Source organism: Pseudophryne corroboree, chromosome 6 (genome assembly GCF_028390025.1).
Source record: "Pseudophryne corroboree isolate aPseCor3 chromosome 6, aPseCor3.hap2, whole genome shotgun sequence".
NCBI lineage: Eukaryota > Metazoa > Chordata > Amphibia > Anura > Myobatrachidae > Pseudophryne > Pseudophryne corroboree.
Window position 1 is genome coordinate 373,492,824 of NC_086449.1, and position 15,081 is coordinate 373,507,904.

Below are 15,081 nucleotides of genomic sequence, written 5' to 3' on the forward strand. Positions count from 1 at the left end.
AGAATGCTCTAGCAACCAGGGCCCGCTGGGTCCTATAGTCCACCTGGAAAATAACAGACATTTATTAACATATCAACTCTCCCACACATTCTCTCTCACTCCACTTTATTGCTCAGCTAGATCCAGGGGCTGTCATTTTCTATCTTGCAGGTTTGTAATCCACTTTGAAAAAGAAAAACTTCATAGGTAATGCTAGAATGCTCCTAGAAGGAGCTCCGCTGTGGAGTACAGGCTATGAGCCTGTTCTGTTTACCAAAGGTGACTCTGCACCAATATACTAATTTTATAAATTGTATCAATGTAATAACTAATAATGGGTAGGGTTTGTGTGACTGACGCCAGGAACCCGAGTTTTAGATTGCCGGCGGAGGGTGAGCGCAAGAAAGCCCCTTGCGGGCTCGCTGCGCTTGCCACAGGTTCTATTCCCACTATATGGGTATCGTGGACACCCACGAGTGGGAATAGTCCCGGTCAGTCGGCAAGCCAACCGTCTGGCTTTTAAGCGAGCGGGATCCTTGCAGCGTTATAGTGAGGACCGCCGGTCACATAACTACATCCCCTAATAACAGAGGCTGTCCACCTTTCTCCGGAGCTAGGTGAGAAAAGAGTGAAGAAAGAACGGATGTGTTTATTTAGATACAGGGATTTTTTTGTGTGTGTGGTTGCTTATTTTTGTGTATTTTCTAAGACGTTTACATATGTTTCACATAATATACTTTATTTTTTTCATTCTTCCAGGTGGTTGTTATTCAACCACATGATAAAATATGTGGGGTATTAAAACTGACTGCAGTCCCACCATAAGCAATAGAAAAAAATGAGAACTTTATAGTCATGGAATATTTTTATTTTAAAATCCTTATTGCATCAACTATATCTATTAAAAGTTGTATTCAGACAGGTTATATGATTCTATGTGAATGCAGATCATAAAGTTATAGGTTAGTGTCTTACTGTATGATGGGTAATATACAGGTATGTTCTCTTACAGGCTCGTGGCAAGGTCAGCGAAGTGATCAGTAACGCTATTATACACTACAGGGATGATCTCGACCTACAGAATCTCATAGATTTTGGGCAAAGAGAGGTGAGTTTGGTAAGCTATGTTGCAGCTGTTGTAGGGGAATGTATATTTCAAAGAACAAAAAAGATAGTATAAGATAAAATGTATTACAGGATTCTACACATCTTGTATAACTTAAGGTGCACGGTGCAAAGTGTGCTTACAATTTTGACTACAGTCAAAATCGTAAGAAAAGTTAGCACATATCGCACTATGGGGGTCATTCCGAGTTGTTCGCTCGCTAGCAGATTTTAGCAGCATTGCACACGCTAGGCCGCCGCCCTCTGGGAGTGTATCTTAGCTTAGCAGAATTGCGAACGAAAGATTAGCAGAATTGCGAATAGAAAATTCTTAGCAGTTTCTGAGTAGCTCGAGACTTACTCCTACACTGAGATCAGCTCAGCCCGTTTCGTTCCTGGTTTGACGTCACAAACACGCCCTGTGTTCGGCCAGCCACTCCCCCGTTTCTCCGAACACTCCCGCGTTTTATCCTGGCACGCCTGCGTTTTTCCGCACACTTCCAGAAAACGGCCAGTTTCCGCCCAGAAACACCCACTTCCTGTCAATCACACTCTGATCACTTCAACGATGGAAATTCTTCGGTCGGACGTGAGTAAATCTACGTTTTGAGCTAAAATACTTAGTGCATGCACACTGCGTACCATGCGCATGCGCATTTTCGCCTTAATCGCTCCGTTGCGAAAATCGGCAACGAGCGAACAACTCAGAATGACCCCCAATGTGTACACAGCTTGCGATACTGATGCGCGCTCCCGTGCGGTCAGTATCGCAAGAAAAAATAGACTGCAGGCACAGAAATTTAGACTAATTTCTAGTATATGCAAGATTGTATATAGTCAGAATCGCAAGTAAATATAGTCAAATTGGTGGTTCTGGGCTATGGGGAGTTCAAGGGTAATCGCATAGTCAAAATTGGCATTTAGTTAAAATCTCACCGTGTTTATGCACCTTTACACTTTCCAGGTACAGAACAATCCTGCCACTCTTGGGTTAGGACTGTCATTCAGTATGGTACATGTCTCCATTATTTGCGAATACAGTTTCCCTTTGCTAAATAACTCTTTATTGGTAATTAATAGCGTGTACACCTTTAGAAAATCTGCAAATGACTGTGTGTACTTTAATTTTAACACAATAATTAGCATGTCTTTAGAGAGAATAACTTTTATGGGAAATTTACAATCACAAATTTACTAAGGAAGTCGCATGTCAAATGTGATTTCACACTCCACATTGCTGCAAATCACCATCGTAAAAATAACATTGTTACCAATGCAAATCCCCAAATTACTAAGAATAATTTTTGCTTATGTCACAAAAATCACATCTCAATGCGCCAAATCAATGCAACAGGAAAACCAGCACTGGGCTCTGTGAGCCGGTTCTGGTTCAAGAAATACAGGGGGGGAAATGGCATGGGAGTCCTCTCCATATTTTGTTAAACCAGCACCGGACTCTTGAGTCGGTCTTGGTTCCGGAAATACGGATGGCAAAATTGCATATTTCCCTCGTACTTCCAACAACCAGTACCAGGCTTTTACTAGCCGAGGGATTATGCCACAGCCAGGGGGCACACTTGTTGTGGTCACCCTGACAAAAGCATTAACCCAGGGTTAATCCTTTTAAAAGTTTGATGGGTACCCTAAAGTTTTCCGGGATTTCTGAATCTATGCTCAATTCAGTTTGAGGTCCAGGCTGCAAACTTTCCTTCCGAAAGGACAAAGGTGGCTTACGCTATTTTCTTGCTGTCCAGTCAGGCCCTAGCATGGACTTCCACATTGTGAGAGAGAGAAATTATCCCTTAATTAACAACTGTGCTGATTACCTGGAAGTAACAAACCTGAGTGGGTATCCTCTGCAGCATCAGGCATCCTGCAACTAACACAAGGCACCCAGTCCATGGAACAGTATGCGCTGCAGTACAGAACCCTTGCCTGTGCACATGGGTGGTATAACGAAACCCTGTTTGACGCATTTATGCCATGGCTTTCGCAGCGAATTAAAGATGAGCTGGCATCCAAAAAGCTGCCAATATTCCTAGACGACTTCATATCATTGTCTGTTCGGGTAGCTCTCCATCATAGAGAAACAGTGCAGGAAAGGGGACAGTCATGATACTTCAGTTTCAAGCTTGTTCCTCATTTCCTGGCTCCTGTTGTACCTCCTGAAGAACCCATACAAGTGGGGAAATCGCATCTCCCTGCCGAAGATACTGAAAGGAGGTTCAAGAATAAGCTGTGTTTATACTTTGGTGAACCAGGTCATCTTCTTGCTGGTTCCCTCAAGTGTTCTCGAAAACGAGAGGACCTAACTGATTAAGGAGTGGTCAGATTAGGTGCCTTCCAACACACCCCAAAAGGAAATGCTTTGTCACAGTTCTTGATCGATGTGACCATGCTGCTGGGAAAGCCCTCTGAAACACTGAAGGCCTTTTTGGATTCTGGTGCCGATGACAACTTCATCATGGCCAATAAAGTTAAGGAGTTAGGAAGCCCTAGTGTGCCGCTGCAGACTTCACTCTGTATCATCGGAGTGAACAGGAATAAACTTTCTACGGTTACCATTCGCTCACAAACTTCAGAAGTAAACATGCAGGTTGGCTTCCCCACAGGGAGTCAATTTCCTTCTATATATTCCCAGTAGCTGAGAGTCCTAATATATTGGGTCTTCTGTAGCTATGCAAGCACGCTCCTAGATTAGACTGGGGTTAATCCCAAATCTTGTCTTGGGGATCTCCATGCTTTCAGAGATACTGACAATCAGAGCTTTCCATCATGTTAATTAAAATTCATCTCTAAAGATGATCCTATGCCAGCTCTATATTAATCCTTCAGGGATGTATTCAGCAAGTAAGCCGCTGAAATACTACCTGCTCATCAGGAATGGGGCGGTTCTATCGACCTGTTACCTGGAAAGTGCCTCCTCATGGAACAGTATTTCCTCCAAAAACTCAAACTGTGTCCGAGTATATCAAGGAGAACCTTGAACATGGGTTTATTAGAGAGTCCAAGTTACCCGCAGGTGCTAGCCTTTTCTTTGTTGAAAAACAGGATGGAAGTCTAAGACCTTGTATTGATTACTGGGGTCTGAATGGTATCATTGGCAAGGATGATGCCCTTGATCTCTGAACTCTTCGATCGGATAAAAGGGGCAAAAATTTTACCAAGCTAGATCTTTGTGGGGCATATAACCTAATCAGGATCCGGTCTGGGGATGACTGGAAGATGGCCTTTGACTCTCATGATGGCCACTACGAGCATTTGGTCATGCCATTTGGATTATGCAGTGCATCCACTGTTTTCCAAAAGTACATGAATAAAATATTCCAAGACCTCTTATATAAGAACGTGGTGGTGTGTTTGAATGACATCCCTATATTCTCTGAGGATGTAGCGAGTTATCGCAAGCATGTTTATGAAGTGTAAATTAGAGAAATACTCTTTTAAGCAAAAAGAACTTGCATTTCTGGGATGCATTATCTCGGGGTCTAGCCTTCAGATGGACCCAGGGAAACTCTTCACCATTGTCAACTGACCTCATCCGACCAAGTTGACAGCAACACAATACTTCCTGGGATTCTGAAACTTTTGACGACCGTTCATGAGGAACTACTCGTCTGTTGCAGTTCCCATCACCGCACTCCCCAGAAAGGGCCAGGATTCTAGGTTGTGGCTCCCTGAGGTAGAAGAAGCTCAACTGAAGCAGTGTTTATCTCGGCATCCATTCTAAGACCACCCAACTGTGACCAGACTTTCTTCCTGGAGGTGGATGCTTCTTCGTTTGGGGTTGGGGCAGTGCTTTCCCCAAAAAATCAAGAGGGAAAATGGTACTCTTGTGGCTTCTTTTCCCGCAACTTTTCAGCTCCAGAGAAATATTATGCCGTCGGGGATAAAATATTGTTAGCCATCAAGCTGGCACTTCAAGAGTGTCAATACCTGTTTGATGTTGCAAAATTCTCTATTAGTCTACACCTAATGTACCTCAGAACAGATCACTACCTGAATTATCATCAGTCCAGATGGTTATTATTCTCTAATTGTTTCAACCTGGTTATCACCTACCATCCAGGAAGCAAAAACATTAAAGCTGACGCCTTGCCCCGGGCATTCAGTTCCACTGAGGAGGACAAAATTTGTGATGATAAGCTGATCCTGAATCCTGCTTGCTTTGTAGCAGTAACCAGCAAGGTCAAGATTCCTCCATGTAAAACATTTGTGGCATCTGAACATCATGCAAAGCTACTCTAGTGGGCACATTCGTCATACTTCACGCAGGGGTGAATAGAACCTTAGAACTAATCCTCAAGGATTATTGGTGGCCTGCTAGGATTTTGTGGCAACCTGTTCTATCTGAACTCGGTACAAGATCCCACTGCTCTCCCAATGGGTTCCCTGCTTCCACTACCAGTTCCTGATTGTCCTTGGACCCACATCTCTGTGGACTTTGTTACATATCTGCCTTCTTGCCAAGGTTTCAATACAATATTGGTAATGGTGGATAGATTCACCACGGTGGCTTCCTTTGTTCCATTAAAGGGTTTACCTTCAGCCTCAAAATTCTCAGTGTTCATTAGAGAAGTTTTCAGGCTGCATGGGTTCCCCAAAGGTGTAGAGAAGGGACCTGACCAGCGGCTAGTCTGTAGGGAATGGCATTAACAGAGCAGGAGGAAACAGACTGAAATGGCAGAAACTCCCTTCCGGTGGAAGGAGCAGACCTGGAGCACTGGCGGTATGCTCACCAGGATCAGAGGCAATAAAAATTAATAATATGGAGCGAAGAGGACCGATCTACAGTGGATTAGGTGAGTATAGTACACTAGGTAAGTATGTGTAAGTGTGCATGTATGTTTAAATAAAATATTACTTTAATAGAGTGTGTGCACTGTTTTTTTAAATATTTATTTTACTGTAATCAAGATCATATAATGGAAATCATTATATACAGTATCTCGTATGCACATATATTAGTGTCTCTGGATGCCAACAAACTGCACCAAATGGGTTGAATTTCTCTTATATCTCACTATAAGTTGTTGTGCTTTGTTTGTATTCTCTTTTACCAGTTTAATTGTTGTGGGGGCATCTCCTACAAGGACTGGTCCCAGAACATATACTTCAACTGTTCCTCAGAAAACCAAAGTAGAGAGCGTTGCTCGGTGCCCTACTCCTGCTGCCTGCATAGTGAAGACCAGGTAGGTGCTTCCAGTGCTGGTTAGCTGTCAGATTATTCTAAATTGAGAAGGATCCTTCCTAATGAATACATTTTTAGAAAATAACTACCCAGTTAGTGACTCACTAAATACTACATTATTATTCAATGAAACTATCATAATTGATCATTCTGGAGTATGACATACAGAATTTTTTAGGGGGGGGTTTCCAAATGCTTCATTTAGGAACAAAGTAAAGAAGAGAAGACCTGCTGCTGTAAGCATAAGACAGACACTTTTTTGTAGGTACATTGTTTTAAATACATAACAAGTATGTTTTATGTGTGCGTTTGAGCCTTTAGAACAAATACTGTAAACTTATAGTATTACACATACCCATGCTTTGTGGCTGATTGCTACCCGACATCACAAAAGCAACTTAGCTTGTGCAGAGGTTGCTGACAGAACAATCATTGACAATGACACAAATACAAGCAGGACTCTGCTACAGATACACTGATCATGCCGGATGACAGACTCACTGACAGGACAGAGAGACACATACAGGGATACAGGTCACAAACACACTGCAAATCTTTCAGCTATAGATTGTCCTATTCCCTGAACTGTGTGCTGAGAGCCTGAGTGGTCAGAAGTCATAACAATTGCAGAATCTTACTTCTCTGCGTATTTGTATTAGCATAACTTTGTTATATGGTGCTCACATAAAGTCCAAACTCATCCATGAACTGAAAATAAAAAAAGCATCTCTCAGGCATGAAAGTAACTGTCCACCAAAAGAGGTCTACAAAATATAGATTGCCACTAAAATGGTTCTGTATAGTGTGCCATGGCTTACACACATACTTTTTGGTAAATCATCAAGATGTCTGGAAAACTGAAGTCCTGTTTTCCATAAAGTTTGAAAGTGTATAAGGATCCTAAAGATCCCTTGAACCGGTATTAACATGGAAATGAATAATTCTCCTAGTTTTAATATTCTTCAACTCTTAACTGGTTCTCTTGATACATAGAGATTATCTTGTTTTGCTGGTTAGCCAAAATCAGTATCTTAACCAGTATTTTACATTATTCAATGAAATGTAATTTTGTTTAGTTGATTCTGGTTTCATAGTAAGTAATGGTAGAACCTCCTTCATAGAAGATATCCTCAATTGCTGCATCACATACATGCAATAGACCAGGCCTGGCCAACCTGTGGCTCTCCAGATGTTGTGAAACTACACATCCCAGCAAGCCCTGCCACAGTTTTAGCTTTCCCTAATAGCAAAACTGTGGCAAAGCATGATGGGACTTGTAGTTTTACAACAGCTGGAGAGCCACAGGTTGGCCAGGCCTGCAATAGACTATGGTTCCGCACCACTGTATGCATCCTACACTATTCCAACAGAGGAATCATCCAGACGGATATTTCTTTCTGGCAAACTAATAATGACATCACCGACCAAAGTATCTCAAAGAATTGTTTCTATTGGCACCACACACAAAAAAAGGGATTTTCAGGGTGCATCTCAGACTCATCTTTACCATTTCCAAACCAAATAGCACCAGCATTGAAATATGCACACGTTATTATAGCTGGTCACCCCTGTATGGCTTTAAGATAAGCCGGGTCCTGTGCTGTGCAGAGCACAAGTGCAGCACATCCACTCTCTGCAGTAGCTGCCCATAAGGCTCCTTGAGAAATGAGATCTGACTGCAGCAGCACCCAGACTCCCATTAGCTGGTTTCACAGGAGTCCGAGGGCGGGCCAAATGACGATTGACAGGCTGAGCAGTGTGTGGCATGCTGCTGTGGCTGCTGATTCCCAGGGAAGGAAGCCAGGACATATGTTACATACAACTTAACATGTATGTTCATATTTCCTGGCCAGCTCCCCTCCGCACACTTTGGATGGCGCTGCAGCCCAGGGACAGCATCCGCAGCTGCATCTGAGCTCCTCATATCCTTATAACGCATGAGTGCCCAGAAGTCACTTGGTTTTATAAACTATTGGCACACGTCTTCTGTCAAGGAGTGGTCAGTCATGTAAATACCAACAAAATGAAGAGGTAATTGTTACACTTTAAATATTAGTATCATGGACTGCTGAACACTGTTTAGATAATAGTATCCCGCCTAAATTTGACACAGTATTTTTCTACACCACTCCTTGCAGTAAGCATCATTAACTTTATACTACGAAGATCCAATCATGTTCTCTTTACAGGCAGTCATAAACACCATGTGTGGCTACCGGATACAGACTCTAGACTACTTGGAGGCGGGAGAGTATATACACACCAATGGCTGCATCGACAAGCTAGTTAACTGGCTGCATAGTAACCTTTTCTTACTGGGAGGGGTCGCGCTGGGACTGGCAATTCCACAGGTAACACTATACTGTGATTAGTCAAAAAAGCTTGTGTTTATAATGTCTTCTGGAATATTAGGATTATACTAAAAGATAACTGTTTCACTTTTATAAACCAACAGGTGTCTCTTTGCAGGGATTTGACTCTAGTGTGGTAACCTGCAATAATAATAATAATTTTATTTATATAACACTCTTCTCCAAATAGGACTCAAGGCGCTTTACAAACATCACAAAAAAAACAAAGCACTTATGGGGTCATTCCGAGTTGCCCGTTCGCTAGCTATTTTTTGCAGCGCTGCAATCAGATAGTTGCCGCCTATGGGGGAGTGTATTTTCGCTTTGCAAGTGTGCGAACGCGTGTGCAGCCGAGCGGTACAAAAAAGTTTTGTGCAGTTTCTGGGTAGGTCTGAACTTACTCAGCCGCTGCGATCACTTCAGCCTGTCCTGTCCCGGAATTGACGTCAGACACCCGCCCTGCAAACGCTTGGACACGGGCTGCGTTTTTCCAACCACTCCCAGAAAACGGTCAGTTGACACCCATAAACGCCTTCTTCCTGTCAGTCTTCTTGTGACCGGCTGTGCGAATGGATTCTTCGTTAAATCCATCGGCCAGCAGCGATCCGCTTTGTACCCGTACAACGCGCCTGTGCAATGCTGTGCATACGCATGCGCAGTTTGCCGAGTTTTGACCTGATCGCAGCGCTGCAAAAACTATCTAGCATGCGATCGGGTCGGAATGACCCCCTAAGTACAAAAGATTTAAGTAATATAGCAATAGACAGGGGGGTCAGGAAGGGGGGTACTTTCCCATCCTGGTATCTCCCTGCACACTAAATATTACTTGCAACAATATTTGAAAACTATATGGTAATAGAGATATTTGTTACATATATTTGCATATACATGGTAAGCTGCCGAGCCCCTTCACAGTTTCTTTGATTATCGGCAGTCCTGACACTGCATGATAACAGTGCCCACTTAGGGCCGTGTAATTATCTATTGTAAGGCCTCATGATAAAGGCCCATGCAGAAATATATCCAAATTATGGGCTAGCTTACCTAGAAACCACCCCGGGATCTCCAAGTAGCACTACAGGAACCAGCATGCCTTCCAAATGCTGATCCCATACAATACCTTCTCACAACTGCAAACAGCGATAGCTACTCAATCAGTCTGGCAGCAAGATTATGAGAGATATGTGTGAGGGAAGGGGGGCTGGGGTTGGTAGAGAGTTAAAGCATTCAAATGAAGCAAAATAAAATAAAATAGCCTGCATTAGACCCATGGGGAAGATGAAGGAAGCTGGGTATCTTAAAACCTTGCATTAAAGCCAACAGAGCAGGTCCTTGGCCAGAGTAGTTCCAGAAGTGTCCCTTTGCAATATGCTAGATGGAGGCCCAGCGCTAGGGATGACCATACCCACAGCAGCAGACGATGACTCCAGCCAGGATCCGCAGTCCGGGTGCAGCTGGAAGCACGGTGACAGGTGAAGACGCGGGACAACCCAAAAATCTAGCCCGCAGCTTTACTCATGGAAGTAGGCTGCAATGAAGTTCCACAGAACACCATAGTCAGCTGCTCCAGAGATGGCTGGGGAGGCAATGCCTCAGGCTCCTGATTTAGGGGGGAGGGGATCTAGACCCCAGACGATTCTTTCGGGTGGTAGACGAGGTCCTGGTGGGAGCGATGAGGTTGCAGTAGATGCAGCATGGGTCCGGGGTCCCACTGCAGTACTGATCAGAGGGGTTTCTGGGCCCTCCCACTACACCAGATGGATCGGGTCTGTGGAGGTCTCCACTCCTTCACTTGGAGAGCTTGTTCCAGTGAAATGCCTCTGGATGCAGGGCCAAGGCGATGTACAGCGATGGTGATTGGGGAGCCAAGGATGGGAGCTCTGCGAGCATGCGACCATCCTCGGCCCCCACCAGACATACATTGTAAATGAATGAATTATGAATTATTATACATTTTGTCAAGTTTGTTAAGTGTCTTTTTTTTATCAGTTCATACTCCTGCCAGTATAATAATGTTGTAGTAACATGTTTAGAATCGCTTTACTTGAGGTTGCTTTTTTAATGGCAGATATACTAGCATGTCACATAAAGAACATTTGGTGGTCTTTCACATAGCTAGCAACAGGTACATAGTAACTAGACATTAGGTACTCTAAAGCCTATCCACCTGGCCTGTATGTATGTATATATATTATTATTATTTATTATTACATTTTATTTATAGGGCGCCACAAGTGTTTCGCAGCGCCGTACAAAGGACAGTACAGGGAGACAAAACTTAGCATAACAGTAAATATATATATATATATATATATTCCAATATAAGAAGATTTTTTTTTAATATGATTTGAATGTGTTAATTTAAAAGACACACCAGACATTTAGACTAATATTTTTATTTTATTTTGTGCATTCTTTCACTTCCTTTCCTTTGAAATAGCTGGTTGGAATTCTACTTTCCCAGGTTCTTATTAACCAGATCAGAGACCAGGTAAAACTTCAGTGGTACAACCAGCAGCACCAATCAGACCCTTGGTACTGACAGAGGGATACGCGTGTGCGCCCAACACTGCTATGAACAGAAGCAGCAGAGCAGGCAGGGATGAGCCGCCAAGGACTCTGGGAACAGTGTAATGAAGTCACAGACTGAACGCAGCCTCAGGACACTACTCTCATGACAGTAGGAACAGAGCCGTACGATCGACTGTTACTTTGTGCTTGTTGAATTATATATTGTATTTCAAAAAATGAACATTTCTAGGTCAAATTGCAAGATGGTAGCTCCTGTGTGGAGTTGCCATTGTCTTGGTAACATTTTTAATACTGAAGGCCACAGAGCTTGTAAGATTTCACTGATGTTATTCACTTTGTTACATTTATATGATCGGTGGATGCGAGACTGCAATATATAAAAGTGTAAACCATTCGCACGTTCTTGCAGGGAGAACATTAAAATATGAAGAACACCACCCACAAGTAAAAGGCAGTGAGTGACTGCATACATTGGGTTTCACAAGAGGCTATGGGCCTGATTCAGAGCTGGACACAGTGTCAATGTCGCCTGCAAATGGCCAATGTGTCTGAGTCCCATGGGTCCCGATTGTCTGCGCATCGGGTGCGTCATTGGCATAAAAACTGCAACTATGAATGCAGCTGCAGCAAAAGACATGGCCTCGCCTGCGTCCACCTCAGAATCAAGTCCTATGTGTCATCTGTTTATTCAAAGAAATAAGGATTACTTACCCTGTCTTCTACTACTTTACATTTACCCATTAATTACTGATACTACTGCCCAGACTAGCCTTATTTATTGTTTAAGTTGTTAGGTTACTGTATACAGGTGTATATTTATAACTTGTTTATGAAGCATGCACGGATCTGCCTCTTCCAATGGGTGGAACCAGACAGATTGTGGTGCTTCAAGGTCAGTGCAAGCTGAGCACTCCTACTACTCGTATTGCTGAGAAATTCACAAATGAGACTGAGTCATGGGGCGAGTTATACAGTACCAATGAGCTTCAACGGGGCGTTTCCTGGTCAGCTTGCAAAAGGAGTTGGACATGGGGGTAATTCAGATCTGATCGTACATCTACGATCACTTACTCTGACATGTGGGGAGACGCCCAGCACAGGGCTAGCCCAACCCACATATCAGGCCCTATCCCCCCCCAACCCCTCTCCTCTCCCCCCCCCCCCCCCCCCCCCCCACACACACACACACACACACACACAGGTGCAAAAGCATCACACGGTGGCGATGCATTTGCACCTGGCGAGTAGCGGCCTGCCGGCGTGCAGGAGACTCACCACCATCTTCCTGATCACAGCTGCCTACATCCCCGCAACGCTCCATCTCCTCCCTGGAAACGGAGTGTGTGTGTGTGTGTCCCCTCACCCTGCGATCGCATTTTCTGCACCGCCCACTCCCCCCAAAGAAAATGCCCGCATATTTTTCTCAGAAATTGCGGTTGGATCGCTTATTGCGATCCAACCTGAATTAGGCCTTAAGTTCAGTATTTGCAGAATAGAGTCTGGTGAAGGATGTTGCATAACAGATATCTGTAGCCTGCATTTTAGAGAAAAGACAATTGGAGAGCGGCAGTGACGTGCGGTGGGGTGAGGCAGAGCCTTTCCTGTCATACTAACGGTTATGTCAGAGTTTTGACTGTATAAAGTTTATGAAAAATACAAAGAATATGTTAGAAATATATTTTTCTCTAACGTCCTAGTGGATGCTGGGGACTCCGAAAGGACCATGGGGAATAGCGGCTCCGCAGGAGACTGGGCACAAAGTAAAAGCTTTAGGACTAGCTGGTGTGCACTGGCTCCTCACCCTATGACCCTCCTCCAAGCCTCAGTTAAGATTTTGTGCCCGAACAAGAAGGGTGCAATCTAGGTGGCTCTCCTGAGCTGCTTAGAGTAAAAGTTTAAAGTAGGTTTTTTTATTTTCAGTGAGACCTGCTGGCAACAGGCTCACTGCATCGAGGGACTAAGGGGAGAAGAAGCGAACTCACCTGCGTGCAGAGTGGATTGGGCTTCTTAGGCTACTGGACATTAGCTCCAGAGGGACGATCACAGGCCCAGCCATGGATGGGTCCCGGAGCTGCGCCGCCGGCCCCCTTACAGAGCCAGAAGAGTGAAGAGGTCCGGAAAATCGGCGGCAGAAGACGTCCTGTCTTCAATAAGGTAGCGCACAGCACCGCAGCTGTGCGCCATTGCTCTCAGCACACTTCACACTCCGGTCACTGAGGGTGCAGGGCGCTGGGGGGGGGCGCCCTGGGACGCAATGAAAATACCTTAAATGGCTAAAAATACATCACATATAGCTCCTGGGCTATATGGATGTATTTAACCCCTGCCAGTTTTCCACAAAAAAGCGGGAGAAAGGCCGCCGAGAAGGGGGCGGAGCTTATCTCCTCAGCACACAAGCGCCATTTTTTCCTCACAGCTCCGTTGGAGGAAGGCTCCCTGACTCTCCCCTGCAGTCCTGCACTACAGAAACAGGGTAAAACAAGAGAGGGGGGGGCACTAAATTGGCATATTAATATATACAGCAGCTATATTAGGGAAAAACACTTATATAAGGTTATCCCTGTATATATATAGCGCTCTGGTGTGTGCTGGCAAACTCTCCCTCTGTCTCCCCAAAGGGCTAGTGGGGTCCTGTCCTCTATCAGAGCATTCCCTGTGTGTGTGCTGTGTGTCGGTACGCTGTGTCGACATGTATGAGGAGGAAAATGGTGTGGAGGCGGAGCAATTGCCTGTGTTAGTGATGTCACCCCCTAGGGAGTCGACACCTGACTGGATGGTCTTATGGAAAGAATTACGTGATAGTGTCGGCACTTTACAAAAGACTGTTGACGACATGAGACAGCCGGCAAATCAGTTAATACCTGTACAGGCGTCTCAAACACCGTCAGGGGCTATAAAACGCCCGTTACCTCAGGTCGATACAGACACTGACACGGACACTGACTCCAGTGTCGACGGTGAGGGAAACAAACGTATTTTCCAGTAGGGCCACACGTTACATGATCACGGCAATGAAGGAGGTTTTGAACATTTCTGATACTACAAGTACCACAAAAAAGGGTATTATGTGGGGTGTGAAAAAACTACCCGTAGTTTTTCCTGAATCAGATGAATTAAATGAGGTGTGTGATGAAGCGTGGGTTTCCCCCGATAAAAAACTGCTAATTTCTAAAAAATTATTGGCATTATACCCTTTCCCGCCAGAGGTTAGGGCGCGTTGGGAAACACCCCCTAGCGTAGATAAGGCGCTCACACGCTTATCAAAACAAGTGGCGTTACCGTCCCCTGATATGGTCGCCCTCAAGGAACCAGCTGATAGGAAGCTGGAAAATATCCTTAAAAGTATATACACACATACTGGTATTATACTGCGACCAGCAATCGCCTCAGCCTGGATGTGCAGTGCTGGGGTGGCTTGGTCGGATTCCCTGACTGAAAATATTGATACCCTGGGACAGGGACAATATATTATTGACTATAGAGCATTTAAAGGATGCATTTCTATATATGCGAGATGCACAGAGGGATATTTGCACTCTGGCATCAAGAGTAAGTGCGATGTCCATTTCTGCCAGAAGAGGATTATGGACGCGACAGTGGTCAGGGGATGCGGATTCCCAAACGGCATATGGAAGTAATGCCGTATAAAGGGGAGGAGTTATTTGGGGTCGGTCTATCGGACCTGGTGGCCACGGCAACGGCTGGAAAATCCACCTTTTTACCCCAAGTCACCTCGCAGCAGAAAAAGATACCGTCTTTTCAGGCTCAGTCCTTTCGTCCCCATCATAAGGGCAAGCGGGCAAAAGGCCACTCATATCTGCCCCGGGGCAGAGGAAGGGGAAAAAGACTGCAGCAGACAGCCTCTTCCCACGAACAGAAGCCCTCCCCCGCTTCTGCCAAGTCCTCAGCATGACGCTGGGGCCT

At 44.6% G+C, this 15,081-nt stretch overlaps 1 protein-coding gene across 1 annotated transcript in view; it reads left to right on the top strand.

Annotated features, from left to right (window-relative positions):
* The window catches only part of TSPAN33 (tetraspanin 33), a 99,843-nt gene extending 87,511 nt beyond the window's left edge, over positions 1–12,332 (top strand). The window contains exons 5-8 of the mRNA XM_063930452.1: positions 992–1,087; positions 6,147–6,275; positions 8,464–8,625; positions 11,066–12,332. Of these exons, the coding sequence (XP_063786522.1) occupies positions 992–1,087; positions 6,147–6,275; positions 8,464–8,625; positions 11,066–11,167 (489 nt within the window). The 3' untranslated portion in view covers positions 11,168–12,332. The remainder of the gene's footprint in view (positions 1–991; positions 1,088–6,146; positions 6,276–8,463; positions 8,626–11,065) is intronic.
* The last annotated feature ends 2,749 nt before the right edge of the window (positions 12,333–15,081 follow it).